At 39.0% G+C, this 17,256-nt stretch overlaps 1 protein-coding gene across 2 annotated transcripts; it reads left to right on the forward strand.

Annotated features, from left to right (window-relative positions):
* The first annotated feature begins 5,990 nt into the window (after positions 1-5,990).
* Positions 5,991-15,847, forward strand: MKRN1 (makorin ring finger protein 1). 2 transcript variants are annotated; one of them, XM_010078151.1, is made up of 7 exons: positions 5,991-6,124; positions 7,745-7,971; positions 11,510-11,736; positions 12,231-12,445; positions 13,155-13,265; positions 13,709-13,847; positions 14,264-15,847. In XM_010078151.1, the coding sequence occupies exons 1-7, from the start codon at positions 6,003-6,005 to the stop codon at positions 14,474-14,476; spliced, it is 1,254 nt and encodes a 417-aa protein (XP_010076453.1). In that variant the 5' UTR covers positions 5,991-6,002; the 3' UTR covers positions 14,477-15,847. The 2 variants fall into 2 exon arrangements, with proteins under 2 accessions (XP_010076453.1, XP_010076454.1); XM_010078152.1 differs by having other exon boundaries at positions 13,709-13,823.
* Positions 15,848-17,256: the final 1,409 nt, after the last annotated feature.

Genomic DNA, 17,256 nt, shown 5'->3' on the forward strand with positions numbered 1-17,256 from the left:
GTTAAGTATGCCCCGCAGTATTTAAAGCACTCCTGTTAACTGCTGGTTACTGGTTTTTTTGGTTAATGCAGCGTTAATGTGTCCATTTAAGAAACACTGTTTCTCAGCTCTCTCTGAGTACTTCTGCATACAAAGAGTTTTGCCTGTGAATAACCGGGTTAATGTTTGATGCGTGGCAGTTAAGTGTAGGCCAGCGATGAGGAAATGCCCGGGAGTTACGCTTAGCTCAGCTTTTAAGTGAGCTGCAAGGGTATAGGTTAGTCCTCCCTCTATATAGATTGCCTGCTTATTTCTGAAGATCGAAGGCTCAATTAGGTGAAATGGGTTGGTGAGCGATATATACACATATATTTTCCCAGGTAACAGACGCAATCAATTTATTGGAGACAGTGACTACCATAGTACAGAAGCAGTCAAGTTCATCAGTATCACGCAGTGCAGTGAGTCTGTCTAAGGGATATATTTATTCGCCAACCACTCAGGACTAGTAGGAAGTTAACGCTACTCTTTTGTAATGATTAAGATGCTTTAATGTGAGCTTAAACAAAAATGAGGTCTCAGCTTCGTACTTCCACATTCTTTATTCTTTTTGACTCATCTCCCGGTCACCCCATTGCCTATTTACTTGTTTATTTTCAGTGGGTCATTCAAGTTGTAGGCACTAGCATTCCTCAGACTTTAGAAATGAACAATTCCCACTTGAGCTTCTGTGAATGTGTGATAAGAATTTTGTTTTTCTAAGTTTGGTTTCCATAGGATATATTCATATTCAAGAAAATAAATTTCTTACTGTTAAATCTTGTTTTACGTTCATAAAAGAGCTTGAGGATTTAACTGTGTGATGAAGGATTAAATTTTGAATTGCATGTTTTTCATATAGGTAGAGCACTTTCTGTTTTGAGTAGCACTGCACCATTCTGTTCGTTTATAGGCTTTATTTACTTGAATCATTGTATGGATTACAGTAAATGCTGCCTGAAAAACTTCTGGGAAGTAGTAGTCTCTTCAGTATATAAGTAGTTTGCACTTTATGGTTGGTGAAGCAATACTGCTCTTTTATCAGAACTGAAAGTTTTAGAATTGGTAGAATAAATTCTTCCTGCTTCTTTGAATACCTGATATGATAAATTGTTTGGCTAATGAGTTTTATTATATCACTGTGATATCCTTGGAATGGATGATTGATATCTCAGAGTGAGAGACATAATGACTAAGATGAAGGATTTTGATTTCTCTTAGACATCTAGGTTTGCAGATGTTACCCTTCTGCTTTTCTTGCAGCTAAAGTTTAGAAGTCTTGGGGTGAAGCATAGGAGTTCCTGTTCCTTAAGAGGTCATGAAAAGTAGTTCTCTTACATTGCTTCTGTAATCTAGTAGTTTTCAAGACTTTATGGTGTGTAATGATTTATAATATTTTAATCTGGAATAAAACACAAGGACGTAAAACTAATTCATAACTACTTTGTATTTAATATTCTGATCCTTTTGTTTTTGATATGTTAGAAATAAGGAAAAGAACTGTGGTCCTTACCAAGCTTCTCTGTCCTTCCAGTTTCGGATGGATATGTGGTTTTATTGAGCCGTGGTATAGGCAACATTTTTTTCCAAAGACTTGACACGGTTAGCTCCAGATATTTGTGTTTTCTGGATGTCATGCAGTAATAGTTAAGGTCATCAAGTTGACCTAACTAGATTAGATTTCACTTTTTAATAACTGAACATAAATAAAACTCTTAGCAAATAACTGGTGTATTTTGAGAGTTGTCTGTGTGTTTGTATCTTTACTGTTCTTTCTGAATACCTAGTTCAGGTATTTATCTGTGTTTTAATGTGAAGAATTTGAATCTGTTAAAGTCTGCCTCCTTGATTCAGTGCAATACTAGTGATAAAATATGGAGTGCAAACCTCTTAACAGCCTGCTTGTATTGACCCTTTCTTTAGCTGCTCTGTTCTGGATCCCCGATGAGCTTCTTGCAAAGGAGGTTATGGAGAAGAAGGGACAAGGAGATAAATGCTGTTAAGACCTACTTCTTTTTTTTTTTCTTTTCCTTTTTCTTAAGGTTACTAACTCATGCAGCTTTTTGTCAGCTGCCCATGTGGCTGAACGCCCACGTGCTGTGCTAGAACAGCATGCTGGCCTCTTCAGTCTCTGTACAGCACCTGAAGAAGCTAATGTTCATATGGAGTTGGCTGTTATCTGGAGGTTCTCTATCTGCCAGTCATGGCGATGTCTCGGTTTCTGAAGGAGGTTTGTTGCCAGGTGTGACATTCTAATTCAGCGAAACCAGTAGTTTATTGAACAACATGGGGTTACCTGAAAGCAGAATCAAGTAGACCTGAAGTAAAGAACAGACCATACCTGAATAAGCAAACCCATGGCAAGCTTCAAAAGCTACGTAAAGAAGTATTGCATATTGATTTCACTAATAGGATTACAAGGGTAAAGACTTTATGTAGAAGGAAGCATCTGAAAGAAGCTGGTACATGTTCAGGATTTTAGACTGCAGTTACATGTGTTTAATACTGCATTGTCTTTTTGATAAAGGTATTACTTTTCGCCAGCGTGTGACAAGTAATGGAAGGAATATTACTCTAGCAGTGGAAAACAAAATCTTCAGTAGATTATTATACTTTAAAGCAAAGTATTCTAGTAAATTAATTGTAGCACTTGTGAGTGGCTCTTCTGTGTGTTGGTATCACTCATGTTTTGTACAGTCATGCTGTGAACCGAACTGAGGAGATGATCTGGCTTTGGACTCTCAGGTCTGTTTCCCCATGCAGCCTCAACAAATTACAGTAGTATATCTGAATAGGAAAGACAGCAGTGTTGCCAGAATAAGTGCTTTTTGGATGGCAGCATCATAGACACTCAGAAGAAACCCAGTTATATACTTGTCTTGATCTAGTTTTACTTTTTCAGATGAAATTATATGTATTCTCTGGTTACTTGACAGAATGCAAATTTCAGATATCCTTCTATATATTGCTGAGTGAGTCAAGTAACCATGTATTTCTCAGTTTTAAGGATCCTTTTTTCCTGTAACCAGAAACAAGGAGCTGGTATTGCTGTCGTGTGAAGTTAGTTCAATTGAATCCTCTGTGTGTGTAAAGATGCTCTCCAACAGAATTTTTGTTACCTTTCATCAAAAATAATCCACTGTTTATTTTTGAACATCACCAAAGCATATTTTAGCCAAACAAAGCAAATTCATATGTAAAATTCTTTTGACCTTAAAGTAAAAAAATCTTACATCTTGGTGGGGGTTTGTGTAATCCTTAAAGAAATACGTTTTTCTCTCCTCCCACTCCAGCCTTCTTATTCAAATAATGCCGAGTTTGCTGTGTAGGATTGCAGGCCTTTTAAAGTGATCTGTGAATTAAATTTAGCTTGTGAGTGTTTCAGGTTTGGTTTTTTTTCCCTTTATAGCCTGTCATATTGATGTAATGGATTGTGACAACTTTCAGAATTATACAGAATCTGTATTTGCAGAGGAATTTCTAACATTAGCTGGGAAAGAGGAAAGGGACTTGGAACTCCATTTCCTTTGTCTTAGAAACAGTGGCAGAGCCTGATTTTGAGGCTTACCTATTTAGGATAAGTTATGTTGGCTACATACTTTCTAACAGAAGTCCTCACTTCAGGTTGTTGCCTTTCTCTTAGTCGCTTATTTCAGCTGTAAGTGGTGTCCCAGCACGTTGTTGGCCTAAGTAGCAGTGTGGCTGAGGAGTGAACTGATCTAGATTAAAAATAACCATGGGGGCAGCAAAAGGAATTTCAGGTTACATCTGAAGCCATTTCCCGATGAGTCAGCAGTTGGCTATGAAATTGCATGCTCTGACACAGGGGGGAAGCAATGCTGTGTGGACATAAGCAAAGGGTGGAGATACAGTTGTTAAAGAACAAATGTTTAACAACTTGAATTATTTTTTATCCTATTGGTGTGACTCCCGTTTCTTAAAAGCAGGCCAGAAATTCCAGTTATGTTCTGGTTCCATGAGTTCATGGGGTTTGGATATGGGTTTTTTTGGGTTTGGTGGTATGTGTGTGTGTTGTTTTTTGTTTGTTTTTCTTTCAGATGGTTTTGTTTGTGGGTGGGTTGTGATGTTGTGTTGGGGTGTGTGGGTGGTGGGGGGTTTTTGCCCTCTTTTTGCTCACAGTGGAGAGTGCTGGTTATGGAGTGTGAGTTTTTTGGGGTTTTTTGTGACACCCTATTCCTGGTGTATGCTGGCATAGCTGTTTGTGCACCCACCTGGCAAACCTGACTAGGGTACTCGTCTCTCTGGGGAGAATATCCTACAGAGCCTCATCTTGGTTTTATACCATTTATTTTTATGGTGGATCAAATTTCTTATCTGGTTACTATGTGGCTACAGTGTACAGACAGGTGATTGTTTTGAGTGTGAATTGCAGTCTGATGACAAGTGTCAGCTGGTGGTTTATAAAATCACTTTGAATGCACCACTGGTTTTGCGCATGGAGAGTTATCAGCCCTCTTAAGACTCACCTCAGGTTTTAATATATCCCTTGTCCTGGATTACAGATGTAGCCCTGCTTACACCATTTGATGAATTGTTCACTTTGATTTATCTCGCTTAAATATATAGCAAACTAAATACCTATGCAGTTATGACAGGTTCAGCAGCCTGACACCTTTTAAGTTGAGGAATATTGACTTGAATGTGCTGTTTTGTGAAGAGCTATCCTAATATTAGTTTGTGCTGCTGAAAGATGATCCTTCTGCCTCTCGTGCTGGCTGTACTGCTGTGTGGCTGTGCAGTCAGCTGGTTGGATGACCTTATTCTGGCTGCGTAGGTGTACCAACCTGTAGCCGAGAAAGTGTGTAACAGGAGTAGGGCAGAACTACCCCTTTCAGCAGCAAGATAGGTTTAGAAGGGTATAATCTGCTTCTCAATCTTCCCTCAAGTGTTATTTTTTAGGGAAGGGAAGAATTTGTATGAGATCTAAACCCTAACAAATTTTATTGTTTACCAGTCTTGGTATTTCCAATGAGTTTAGAGTTTGCAATTTACTTGGTATCTGGGGACCAGTGCTTCTCTTTCTAAACTGAAGTGTTGGTAAACATGTTGATGGATTTAGTTTTTACACTGCTTGGGGGCGGGGGGAGTGTCTTCTTGGCTAGTATTTCTATGTCGATTGGGAAAGATGTACTTCAACTTGTATTTTCAATTGTGGTTTTGATATGAGTCTATTGAGTCTGAATAATTACAGTACCTGAAATTTAAAGAAGTTTATGTCTCCTCGGTTAAAATTTAAACTAAATGGAAAATCACTGCTAAGTGTCCTTGAACATCTGAATTTGACGATTCTCAATTAAACCTGTTATTTGACGTGTTAAACTTAAGCAACCTGTCCTCAAGAGCTTTGAAATGGTACTCAAGTCTTTCAAGACAGAACAGTATTGAAGCAGAGTACTTCTACTGATTATTTGGCTCCTATGGCAAAAACTCATGTGCATGTTTTGTCAGATGTAATTATCCATCACAAACATGTTTTGCATTCTTGGAGAGGAAATTACTTCTGATTGAATTATTTATGAATTCAAAATAGATTCAAGCTCCTGGGAAACTTGTTTAGGGTGTGTCTGATCTTGATTTTCAGATTCAGTGGTGGGCTTGTCTAAGGTTTTTGTTGGTGTCAGAACACAGGAGTTAAAGTAAAAATGTGTCCTCATCTGCTTTGTGCAAGACTTTCCCCTCTCTGTCATAGCCTAGGATAAGGTTTGCTTTGCAAGTTTTTTTCTGGCTTTTTTGAGCCCATATCTCTAAATGTGCAGTGCAGTTCCTTGAAATAGCTAAGGCTTCATCTTGTCTCAGACATTCTTATTTGTATGTTTATATTGGGATGTGGTCATGTGAGTTGTTAGTGGAGTTCTTAATTCAGCATACCTTGATTTATAAAATAATGCATTATCCAAATATTTTGTTTGCGTCTTCAGTGCTTCTCCTTAATTGATAGTAATCTTCTCTCTTGCAGATACTTCATGCATGGAGTTTGCAAGGAAGGAGACAACTGTCGCTACTCCCATGACCTCTCCACTAGTCAGTCTGCCATGGTGTGCAGGTATTATCAGCGAGGATGCTGTGCTTATGGAGATCATTGCAGGTAAAGAAATGCCATTGACCATCCTGTAGAAGAGTGATTTCACTCTGAGTCCCTGATTAGATACCTCATAGGAAGAAAATAAATATTAAAGTGTTTTCCTCTTTCTTTGCAACTTCAGAAATGTATAAAAATAGCTTCTTTTCACAGACTGCCTTCCCTTGCTAAATACTGTAGTGTTTGCTTTGCTATGGAAATAAATAAGCAAAGGCAAGGCAAGAAGAGAACTGGTTTTTGTAAAAGTACTAGCTGTCAGGGTGTGGGGTTTTTTTTGTTTGTTTATTAATAACATGAGTAGCTGAAGTAATTGAAATCTCGGACGGCATTCAAACTAGCTAAACTGATGGAACTGAGTTACATTTCATAAGTGATCATAAAAGCCTGAACACGTACAAATTTTTTTCCTCTGATTGTGTTTATCTCTTCAGGAATAGCTACTCTGACACTTGAACTGCCATTTTGGGACAGTAAGTGGAGGGTAGTCATGTAGGTTCTAAAATGTTGTCTGTACAAAATAGTCTTACATTATGAAAACATAGTATGATTTAACCAAATCTCTGAAATTATTAAAAAAGAAAAAAAAAGTGTGAAGGAAGGAAATTAATGCTTTCCTAGTGTAGCAAAGCTTTACAAAGGCTTAGGAATGTTTGCATCATCTTAAGTTTACTTATTAAAATCTATCAGGATTTTTAACATTCTGTCTTGTTACAGCTCTAATGCATAATTAAACATTTGCATCATGACTTCATATGGTAGTTCATGGTTAGCTTTACTTTCACATTTAGCATATGGTTACTAGGTATAAGAAAGATAACAAAATAAGCCTCTCTGTAATATATGGTTACTATGTATAAGACAGATAACAAAAATAAGCCTCTCTGTAGCCTTCTGTCTGACAGTGTTGCTTTCTTGATCATGTAGATCAATGATTTCCAAACTTTTGGTCAGGCACTCCAACAGTGAAAAATTTTTGAGCACCTCCCAATATATATTTATTTATGCTTTATATAAATCTACTGCTGTACTAATATATTATGTACAGTATAAAATATACAAAAAAATCAGAATTTTAAAAAGGATTAAATAAAGATGAAATAAACAATATTTTACATATTTTAATAGTCTAAAACCATTTTTGCTTTCCCTAAAAGCCTTATTAGTAATAATATTTTTTAAACTTGCAGTAATGTTGATTGAGTATGCTTCATTATTTTTTTAAATCTTAGTTTAACATTTTGTAATATAGCGATTTGGAGGTGTCATTCTAAGTTCAGTTTATTTCAGTACTTAGTTTTAATGGCTGTCATAGCTGAAAAAAAGATCTTTCACAAAGAGATGTGGATCCAAAAGGAAGAAGTGTATTGTTGGCTTCACTAAATAATGCTGCTCCATTTCTTCCAAAATCACAGAGTACCTTCTGTTTCCTTAGGCAGTGCTGATAGGTGACACAAGTGTCATGTCTCTATAAAGGTTCATCAGTGGCTTTCTCTTCCAAGCTGCTTCTAAGTCCTTCTTCAGAATAGAGTGTTTACATGCTAATCAGTTTATTTCTAATCCTTTGGCCTGCTATGTGGAGGTGGTTTTTTTTGTGGAGAGGTGACATGGTGTGTTTTAACTTTTTAGATATGAACATACCAAGCCACTGAAACAGGAAGAAATGACTGATGTGAATCCAGATGCAGACATTTATCCCTCAGTATCCTCAGACTTTGCATTACTCCCTGCAACAGTTGAAGAAATGATTGCTGAGATAGAAGATGAAAATATAGATCTGGCAGCTGCAGGAGTAGGTGCTGAAGATTGGGTGAATGCTGTAGAGTTTGTCCCTGGGCAGCCATACTGTGGACGTGGTAAGCTGATCATGGGATAACAGTAAATTTCTGTCATGGGTCAACTATTTGTTTGTAGTGCATTTATTTTAATGCCTTTGGTTTTGTTGAGTACAGCTATTCTTATTTATTAATCATTTCAAGTGATCTGTCCTTAACTTAGGCTTGAATTTTCTGATGTGAATAGTTGGACTGTTCCACATCAGTTACTACTGCTGTGGCCTGATGTTCTGAAACCAGTTATACTTAAAGACAGTGTCTGCATAACTGGCTTCCTCTTGTTATGGCTCTGACTGACTTGGTGAATCTCCTTTGAAATTCAGTTTGCATATGCGATGGGAGAAGAAAATACTGGTGATGCAATTAGTATCACTACTCTGGAAAGATAATCTACTGCCTTTGGGTTTTTTGTTTGTTTTTTTGAGGGGTGTTTTTGCAATCTCTTAAAGGTTTTCCAGTGGACCTACAGATTCCTGTAGAATGAGTTGAAGGCTAATGCTTGCTTTCATGAATGCCATGGCAGTTCAGACCAGAGGCTGAAAATCATCTATTCTAGTTACCTTCCTGAGACCTGACTTTCTAGTACTGTGACTGCTCATGTTGAGAATGAGATTGAAGCAGCTCATCATATGGGACCAGACTGTTTAAGTAGCATACTTGTCATCTGCTTTCCCTGCAGAAAGATAGAACAAAGACTTAAAATTTAGGTGAAAAGTAGGCTGAACGTGTTAACTTCAGCATCATTTCTGAAATTTGTCTCTCTGAGACTTATAGCCATGAGTACTCAAGTAATTGTTTGAATCCAAAATGGACACCTGTGTCCAGAAGAGTTTAAAGTTGTGTCATCCAGTGTTCAGATTACACTTGCCTCCACAGCACTGCTCAGATTCTCAGATCTGAAAAGAGGAGTTAGCTTCTCAATGTTACAGGGTGGTGCTGGAGCCTGCTTGGTTCAGATTTGAGGAAGGGTGAAGAGGAAAGGGATGGTTGAGCAACATTAACATTTTGCTAGCATTGTTGAGAAGCTTGATTATGGAATTGTTTGGTGTATCTGTGACTTGGGTGTAATCCAAAGGAATGAAAGCTTGTCTTCTACCTGTTAATGTGTCACCTTACTGCCATATATATATGGCTTCTGTGTTAACTGAGACAAAGGATCTTTTTTTATATCTTTTAATCAAAATAGAATCATTTAGATTGGAAGTGACCTCTACATTTCATCTAGTTAATTTCCTGTGCAAGGCAGGGTCAGCTCTGTCAAGTTACCAGAGGCTTTGTTTAGATGAATATTCTCGGAGATGTTCAAAATGCCGTAACCTCTGGGCAACCTTTGCAGTGTTTGACTTCTTTCACAAGGAAAAAGTCTCTCCTAGAATATAATTGGATTTTTCCCTGCCTCAACTTGCCTTCTGTTCAATTGTCTTACAAATGCTGAAGATTCAGGGTTGTCAGTTTAACCATGCGTAGCTTGGGCTATAATGCTTGTCTTTTACTATGGTACAAGACATTCTGCTAATGCAGATGATTCTGATTTGGGACTGAACACGATATCTTTAAGATGACCTGTTAGATGTACAGATGCACCATACTTCTGTATTTTTTCTGCTGCTGCTGATGTTTGGGAATAACTGAGAAAGACTAGAAAGGCAGAAATAGGAGAAACACTCTGAGTTGGGTGTATGTTGCCTGCTGCTACAAGGTGAACATATTTGATGCCGTGAAGTGTGTCCTAGAGTGATAGGAGGTGGTTTGTGGATTTAAGGTAGTGAACTAGTGTTTTTTCACTAGTATGAATTTAACCACGTTGACTGTGAAACGGGCAGTGAGAAGAGAGGGACTGGGTCCACCTACTGGACAGCAGTGGTCTTGAAAACAGCAGAGAGAGTCCTAGAGAGTAAATGTTACTTGGAGGAATGTTGGATTCAGAACTACTGAGGCGATGGAGTCTTGTGAGTTTCTCTAGTTTTGCTTTCAAAGAGGAGGCAAAAATATAGCAGATGCAGTGCAGCAGATACAGGAGAATATGCATACAGGGCTTTTGGTTATGGAAGCTGAGATATTCAGAAGTGGAAATACTAATTTAATTTTTATTTCCTGAAAATATAGCTCTCACTGAGGGGAAGTGCTGGGACAGCACAGAAGACTGGGACTGGAAAACTGATGTCACTTGTAGCATGTTTTTCTCTTTCACATCCTCTCCTATTGTAGTTAGAGCCATTATTAAAGACATTCACAGATCTGTACCTTGTTGTCCAGAGGTCTAGTCACTAAGGACTGGTTGTACTTTTTTTTGTGCAAGGATGGTATTGTAGACTGGACTGGAATTTAGTAGCTGTGCTGTGTACTGTACTTGTTGACTTATTAAGTTGTTGGTGGTGGTGGTTTGTTTTAAGTAACAACTCTATACTTTTTTTTTTTTTTTGCCAGCATAGTAAATAAATGTTTCAAAGAACCTCAAGTAATAATTGTTTGTAGGTGTTCTTTTTAAAGGAATAAAACCCTTACTGAATAAACTTTTGACAAAAGATATTCTTGAGAGGAGTGCAAGTGACTCTGGAAATTTTTTCTGTTAAGAGAAGCTTCAAATGTGCCTCTTCTTTCAAAGTATGCATTTTCCAGGGATGTAGAATTGTCGTAAGTAAAGATATCTTCCCAGCCCAATTAAAAGAAGTACTGTATCACTGGGTTCCTTTGGAACTCAGCTGCATTTGTCTGTCTAGTGGGCTTTGCCCATCCATAGTACAAGCTACTAAACTCTCCTTCCTCAGTAAAGGTCAAACAAGATGTCAGAAGTCATGTGCATCAACTAGATAAAAAGTCCATAACCACAGTAACTAGGAAAATCACTGCCAAAAATGACAGTCGAGGGAGTAGAAACTGAAGTTGTGTTTTTTGTTACTTCTTTTGGAAGTGGAGACCATGGATTTCCAATTGGGGCGGGGGGCAGAATTTCAATTAATAAGTAAAAATTTTCATATTATGTTCAGATACTCAGAAGAGTAGGCAGAACGCACTAGAACCTAGTATATGGTTATGTGTTACTTTTCTTGTTGCCAGTTTACTAGAACTCGTGGAGAAGAAGAGGTAATAAAGATTTTTTTTTTTTTTTTTAGTTGGGAATCTCCTATGGGGAAAAATTAGCAGGTTGACCTGTGAAACTGATTCTCAAAGCAGTGAGAGATTTGTAACCTTATTTAATTGTTGCTGAACAAGAGTTTGTATAAAAATGTACTTAAAGCTGCCGAGGACTAGTGAAATTTTTCTGGTGCAGACTTAGCCTGTAAGTGGATCTGAATTCGACCACTGAAACCTTGATTGCTTAAGTCTTGTCTGGGTTGAAAGATGAAGAAATTAGTTATGTTTCTTGAGCGGAAAAATAACTTTTCAGGTTGAGGGTGTGTATAACTTGGACTGAAATGAACCTTGGTTGTTTTTATTATTCTCTTTGGATAGTTTGAGCAGGGTTACCCAAAGATTACTTTGCATTAGAACAATGTAATCTCACTCCCAGTGCTCTAAATCTGAATGTATTGTGTACTGTCCTTAATTTTATTCCCAGCTGCTCCTTCCTGTGTTGAAGCACCCTTGCAGGAGATGGTGATTGAGGAAGAATATGAAAAACAGGAAGCAGACGTGGAGATAAAGAAGGAGCTGTGCCCCTATGCTGCAGTAGGAGAATGTCGTTATGGAGAAAACTGCGTGTATATCCATGGGGATGTGTGTGACATGTGTGGACTGCAGGTCTTGCATCCGATTGATGCTGCACAGAGATCCCAGCACATCAAGGTAAGCAAACAACTGTCTGGTGTTAAACAGCTTTAAGTTATTGCTTCCTAGCTCCCCACAATCACTTGTCACTAATTCCCTTTCATTTGAAGGTGCATGCAGCTCAGACAGTGAATGAAATTCCTGTTGTAAACTGGACTGTTTCCTGTCAGGGCCATATTCAAAAGCAGCTGGGTTTCCTTATCTGTGCTGGGAGAGCAGTCTGCTTAAAGATACTAAAGCTTTGTTCTTTGCCTAGTAAAACAAGATGGTCTTTTAGATTGCCTTTTTTGTGTTTAAAAGCAATATCTGAAGCAAGGAATTTGAACTCAGGTAGTGGGGAACAATCACTCAGAGCAGATTTTTTTTTTTTTTTGAGGATAAAGATTTTTCAGCTTAATCATACTCCATTCGTTATGCAAAACAGCAGAGTAAAACTGAGCTTAAAAACCTGCTTAGAGTTTACCAGGTGACCAGTTGTCTCTGGAGTCGTTTTCTTTGTCTCTTCTTTTCAGTCTTGCATTGAAGCTCATGAGAAGGACATGGAGCTTTCATTTGCCGTCCAGCGTAGTAAAGACATGGTGTGCGGGATATGCATGGAGGTGGTGTATGAGAAAGCTAATCCTAGTGAGCGCCGCTTTGGGATCCTCTCCAACTGCAGCCACACTTATTGTCTCAAGTGCATCCGCAAGTGGAGGAGTGCTAAACAATTTGAGAGCAAGATTATAAAGTGAGGCACTTTCCCGTTTCGATTGTGCTTTGTTCCTATGGAAGAACTTAGTAACTTATGACAACTTGCAACAGACTTCCAGATGCAGACTGCACAGAGACTACATTTAATGCATATTAACTTTAGTTAGTTTGGGAGTGAAATAAGTGTTAGGGATAATGTTTATGCTCTGATTTGGCTCATATGGATCAAGTTTGCAGAACTCACTTAATGGTAGAAAATAACTTTAATTTATTTAGTAGCATGTTGTCCAGTGGTTACTGTTTACATCTTGGACATCCAGCCAGGAATCTGAAAACAGATTAACCAGTTTAGAATGTATGCTTCTTAATTCATTATTGCCCTAGTTCATTAATCAGTTGACAAAACATTTCTCCCTTTAAAGGCTGTTCTAAAAAAACAAAGTTCAAATCAAATACAGAAATAAAAAAAAATAAATTTATTTAATTCTAAAGAAAAAAGAGTCTGTGTGAAGTGTTTTTTCAAGCTTTTCTGAGACAAGCTGAGCAGCTGCCATTGCCATTGAGTTCTTGAAGAGAGTTTAGGTTATCTTCGTGTGTAAGAGAGAATCTAGATTGAAAAGCCCATACAGCAAGTGTGTGGGTACAATACATCTTTAAAGATGGATATATACCATTATAACTTGTTCTATAGGAGAGAGAGCGCCCTGTAATGTGGAATTTTGCAGCACAGTCTGTTCATTCCCCAGGTCCTGCCCAGAATGTCGGATCACATCTAACTTTGTCATTCCAAGTGAGTACTGGGTGGAGGAGAAGGAAGAGAAGCAGAAACTCATTCAGAAATACAAGGAGGCAATGAGGTATGAGCACTACAGCCTTTTGTCAAGTTGAGACATCAGAGATAAAAGCACACTTGGAGAAGAAGGGTGTTGATATAAAGCCCTCTTGTACCTTGTTTCTACCACGGTGAAGTGCATCCTTACCTTTCTCCCAACACATGCATGCAACCACACGGTCACAAAGCTATCCTGTGTTCTTTGACCTCGATCTTTCCCTTCTATACACAAAATGCTGGTGGTGTAGCCATAAGGTAGTGTGAGCTTGTATGCTGCATCAAGTGTCCCTGTGCATGCATGAACCCACACACATTGTGTAATACATTATTTCTGCGTGTAGGTGTTATGCTGACAAAATACCTTCAACTTCAAATGGTACCTGAGATCTTTTGGACTACAGGTAAATGCAATTCTGAAATCTGGCTGGGGTCTGCTGTGAGTAAGGGTTGCGATATTTTCCTTTCCAGCAACAAGCCATGCAGGTATTTTGACGAAGGCCGTGGGAGCTGTCCATTTGGAGGGAACTGTTTTTACAAACATGCATATCCTGATGGCCGCCGAGAGGAGCCACAGAGACCCAAAGTGGGAACATCAAGTAGATACCGGGTCAGTGCTGCTGTTTTATGTTCTTTCTATACAAAGAGAGTGCAAGAGGGGTGTGCGTTAAATCAGCTGCCTTGAGAAAAGGACAGGGAAATATTGACTCTTTTACTTCTGATAGACATCTGTAATGGTGAATAAGAAGGAGGCAGTTGTCTAAGTTTGACTGCTGGAGGCCAAGATGGCAAGAGTGAATTTTAAAAACTTTCCTAGTATACCAACATGCTGAAGTAGAGCATGTTGAGCAGCATTAATGGGGATGTGTAAGGGTAAATTCTACTGGAGTTCAGCATCTCCCTGAAAGAAACATGGTTTCTTGCATGTCAGAAGGTATGCTGGGGGCTGAACCTAGTCAGCCTCTGGGAAGATTCCTATCTTGTACTGCTTGGTCACCTGGGGAAACACTTGTGTTCCACTTGTAGGCCCAGCGGAGGAATCGGTTCTGGGAGTTCATCGAGGAGCGAGAGAACGGTGATCCGTTTGAGACCGACGAGGATGAGGTGGTGACCTTTGAGCTTGGTGAGATGTTGCTTATGCTGTTGGCAGCAGGAGGTGATGATGAGCTAACAGATTCTGAGGATGAGTGGGACTTGTTTCATGATGAGCTGGAAGATTATTATGACTTGGATCTATAGCACCTGTCAGTGGAGTGTGGACTGTCGTCTTGGCTTCAGACAGTAGCTATTACCTGTGGTGTTGTGGCAGTGCCTGTGTTTCTCCTAGGCAGGCCGATCAATTCCAGGTGCTGTTGTAATAACTTTTACCCAGGGTCTGTCTCTTCCCATCCCCTCCTACCCTAGGAGTGTTGTTTTTCCTCTGTCTAAACAAATAACAAGAAATAAATCTTTAAGATATTAGTTTTTGTAAAAATGAATTTAACTGTCAAACAGTTAGCTTAGGTTTGTTGCTTCATATGTGTACCCAACAGAGCTCACCCACTTCCAGGGTTAAAGTGTTTACAGGACTTCCACACTCATTTTGAAGAGCCCAGATACAAAAATGAGCAGTGGCCGTGCAGTGGGGATGTAAATTGGCTGATGGCCTTTTTTCTGTCTTTGTACCAATATTTCTGACTTCAGGCTGGATACAAATACTCTCTTTCTGGCATCAGCTCCGTTCCAGCCCCCTCATGTACACGTCTTCATTTGTGATTTTGGTCTCTTGTTTACTTGCACATTACTATTACTACTGTGTAACCAGAACCAGGTGTGAATGTTCTGGGTTTTTACTGTGTTTAGCATGAAAGGAAAATGTCGTTGTGAAAGGAGAACTCTCTATGTGTATATACAGATAAATGTAGAGTTGGACCTCAAGGATGGGGAGACTGCATAAGTTAAAAATGATGAAACCATCTTTCATCCCCTCTTGGTGCATGAAGTCTAGCCTCCAGTTGGACATGAAACTGGTTTAGTGGTCTCAGCCCAGTCTGTGGCAGTGATCTTAACTATTGCTTAACTTTAGACGGCACTCCCTAGTACACCAGCTCGCTTTCATGTGTATGATTAGGGTTGTGCAGGAGCAGAAATCCGGTTAGCCAAGGCGGGGTCAGAGGAACACCGGAGAGGCCCCTTTAGCTTTATTGCTCTGTAAATTTTAGAACTTGGTGTAACCACTGAAGTTATGAGCTTTGCTAGGAAATCGCTGTGCCTCTGGGCTAGTTCAAGGTACGCGTGCCCGTCAGCATCTGAATTTGGCAGGTTGCCTGGCAAAACTGCTCAGCTTGGGTGAGTTACTGCTTACAAAGGCAGTTATGCAGTATCAGGCTGTAATTTGCATTGAAAAATTATTTTGCCACCAAAACCCCAGCACAGGAATTTTAACCTCGCATTACATTATTGCTGTTTTTTATTGACTTGTGGATGCCCCGTGATCTGTTCTCCTGCTGCTCTTGTCCCCTAGACTGCCTCTCCTTTCACTTTTAAATGGAATGAGAAATTGTTCTGAGGTCTATAACGTATTGTTTTGCAGCTGCCTTTTGTAAGAAGCACTTTTCCCAAATAAAAAAAATCCAAAAAAATGAAACAAGAAGTCTGTCTGTTCTTTTAAGTTTGAAGCTTCTGTGTTTCAGCTTGATTGATTACTTTTGTGTCTGTGTTTCTGTAAATATAAAGGCATTTATGTCACTTAATTCTTAACTTCTGCAGAATCAAGTCACACTAATTTTCACCTTTCCAACAAGGAGCGTGTAATGTAAGCAACGCATTCCGAACAGACAGCTGAGACAATTGAACTGTTGAAGGAATATATGGGGCAGTTAGTGGGAACAGATGGGACTTGCTTTCTCAGAAAATAAGTTCTGCGCTATGGTATTAATTTTTTCCCCAAAGTCAATTGCAGAACATGTTCTATGGATAGTTTCCTGTTGTGCTGCTGTTTGGACAAGCAAGTCCATGCATTCCTACAGGCCACTTCTTGAGAATCCACATGCTGCTTTAAGCCTATGTGTGCTCAAAAAAAAAAAAAGCATTCTTTTGCAGAAATACATAAAGTTGGAAGTAAACTACTAGCAACACATTGAGATGCTGAGGGATATGACTAAGAAAAGTTTAACTGAACAGTCTAAAACCATCTTTGGTTTGTTTGTGTTTTTTTCCAGAGGCAAGTAGGGGAGGGAGAACATGATTTAAATTTAATTTCTGCAGATTACATTTAAAACTGAGGGAAAAACAGGAGAAAAATTTAAGGCTTGGGAGTAGAACTAGCCTTTCCTCCCCTATGTAGTGAACATAAGTTGTCAACATCTCAGAATGCTGTGTTCAAACCTAAGTTTACCAAATACAGGTTTTGGTAAGATGGAAAAAAGTAATGAATTTAGCAGCCAGAGCATATGCATTAGCTTTCCTTCATGTCAGAAATGGTGTGCTTTTTCTGTGGGTGTGCATGTGGCTCAATGGTGGATGCTGCTGCTTCTAAACCTTACATCTGTATGTGTTAGAGGGGAAGCTGAGAATACGCAAGCAAGTGATTTGTTTTGGTGGAGGCTGTGTTCTGTCTAGCTGCAAGGTGACCGATGTAGTCAAGTGCATCACAACAAGTAGTTTCTGTTGATCTCTTGCTTTGAAGCGTGCTGTGGTTCTTGTTCTGTGAGTTAAAGAACTGCATATAGTTTGTCATCAAACAGAACTACTGTGTGTCACTTCCAGTTTGAATCTTGCTTGTGAGCCTGTTTCTAAGCTTACTGTTGCCCTATTTCACCCCCCCCCCCACCACAAACAAGAATGACTGAAAAGAGCAGGGCCTTTAGGGCCTTTGAAATGTGGAAAGTATGGTAGTAAGCTGCTCTGTTTTTTTCTCTATAAGAACAGGAATAAATTCAGTAAAGTTAAGGCAAACTTTTAATGTAAAAATATGGAGGATGGCAACTTAGGCTGTGCTACATTTTAAGTAAATACCTAAAGTACAGAAACAGAAGAGG

This window comes from Pterocles gutturalis, unplaced genomic scaffold (genome assembly GCF_000699245.1).
Source record: "Pterocles gutturalis isolate BGI_N339 unplaced genomic scaffold, ASM69924v1 scaffold32818, whole genome shotgun sequence".
Taxonomy (NCBI): domain Eukaryota; kingdom Metazoa; phylum Chordata; class Aves; order Pterocliformes; family Pteroclidae; genus Pterocles; species Pterocles gutturalis.

Excerpts from the sequence above, each read along its gene's own strand:
- MKRN1 (XM_010078151.1), top strand. The coding sequence starts at position 6,003 with ATGCATGGAGTTTGCAAGGAAGGAGACAACTGTCGCTACTCCCATGAC. Across the intron at positions 12,446-13,154 it reads TTTGAGAGCAAGATTATAAA|GTCCTGCCCAGAATGTCGGA; the intron begins GTGAGGCACTTT and ends TTCATTCCCCAG. Across the intron at positions 13,848-14,263 it reads GAACATCAAGTAGATACCGG|GCCCAGCGGAGGAATCGGTT; the intron begins GTCAGTGCTGCT and ends TTCCACTTGTAG.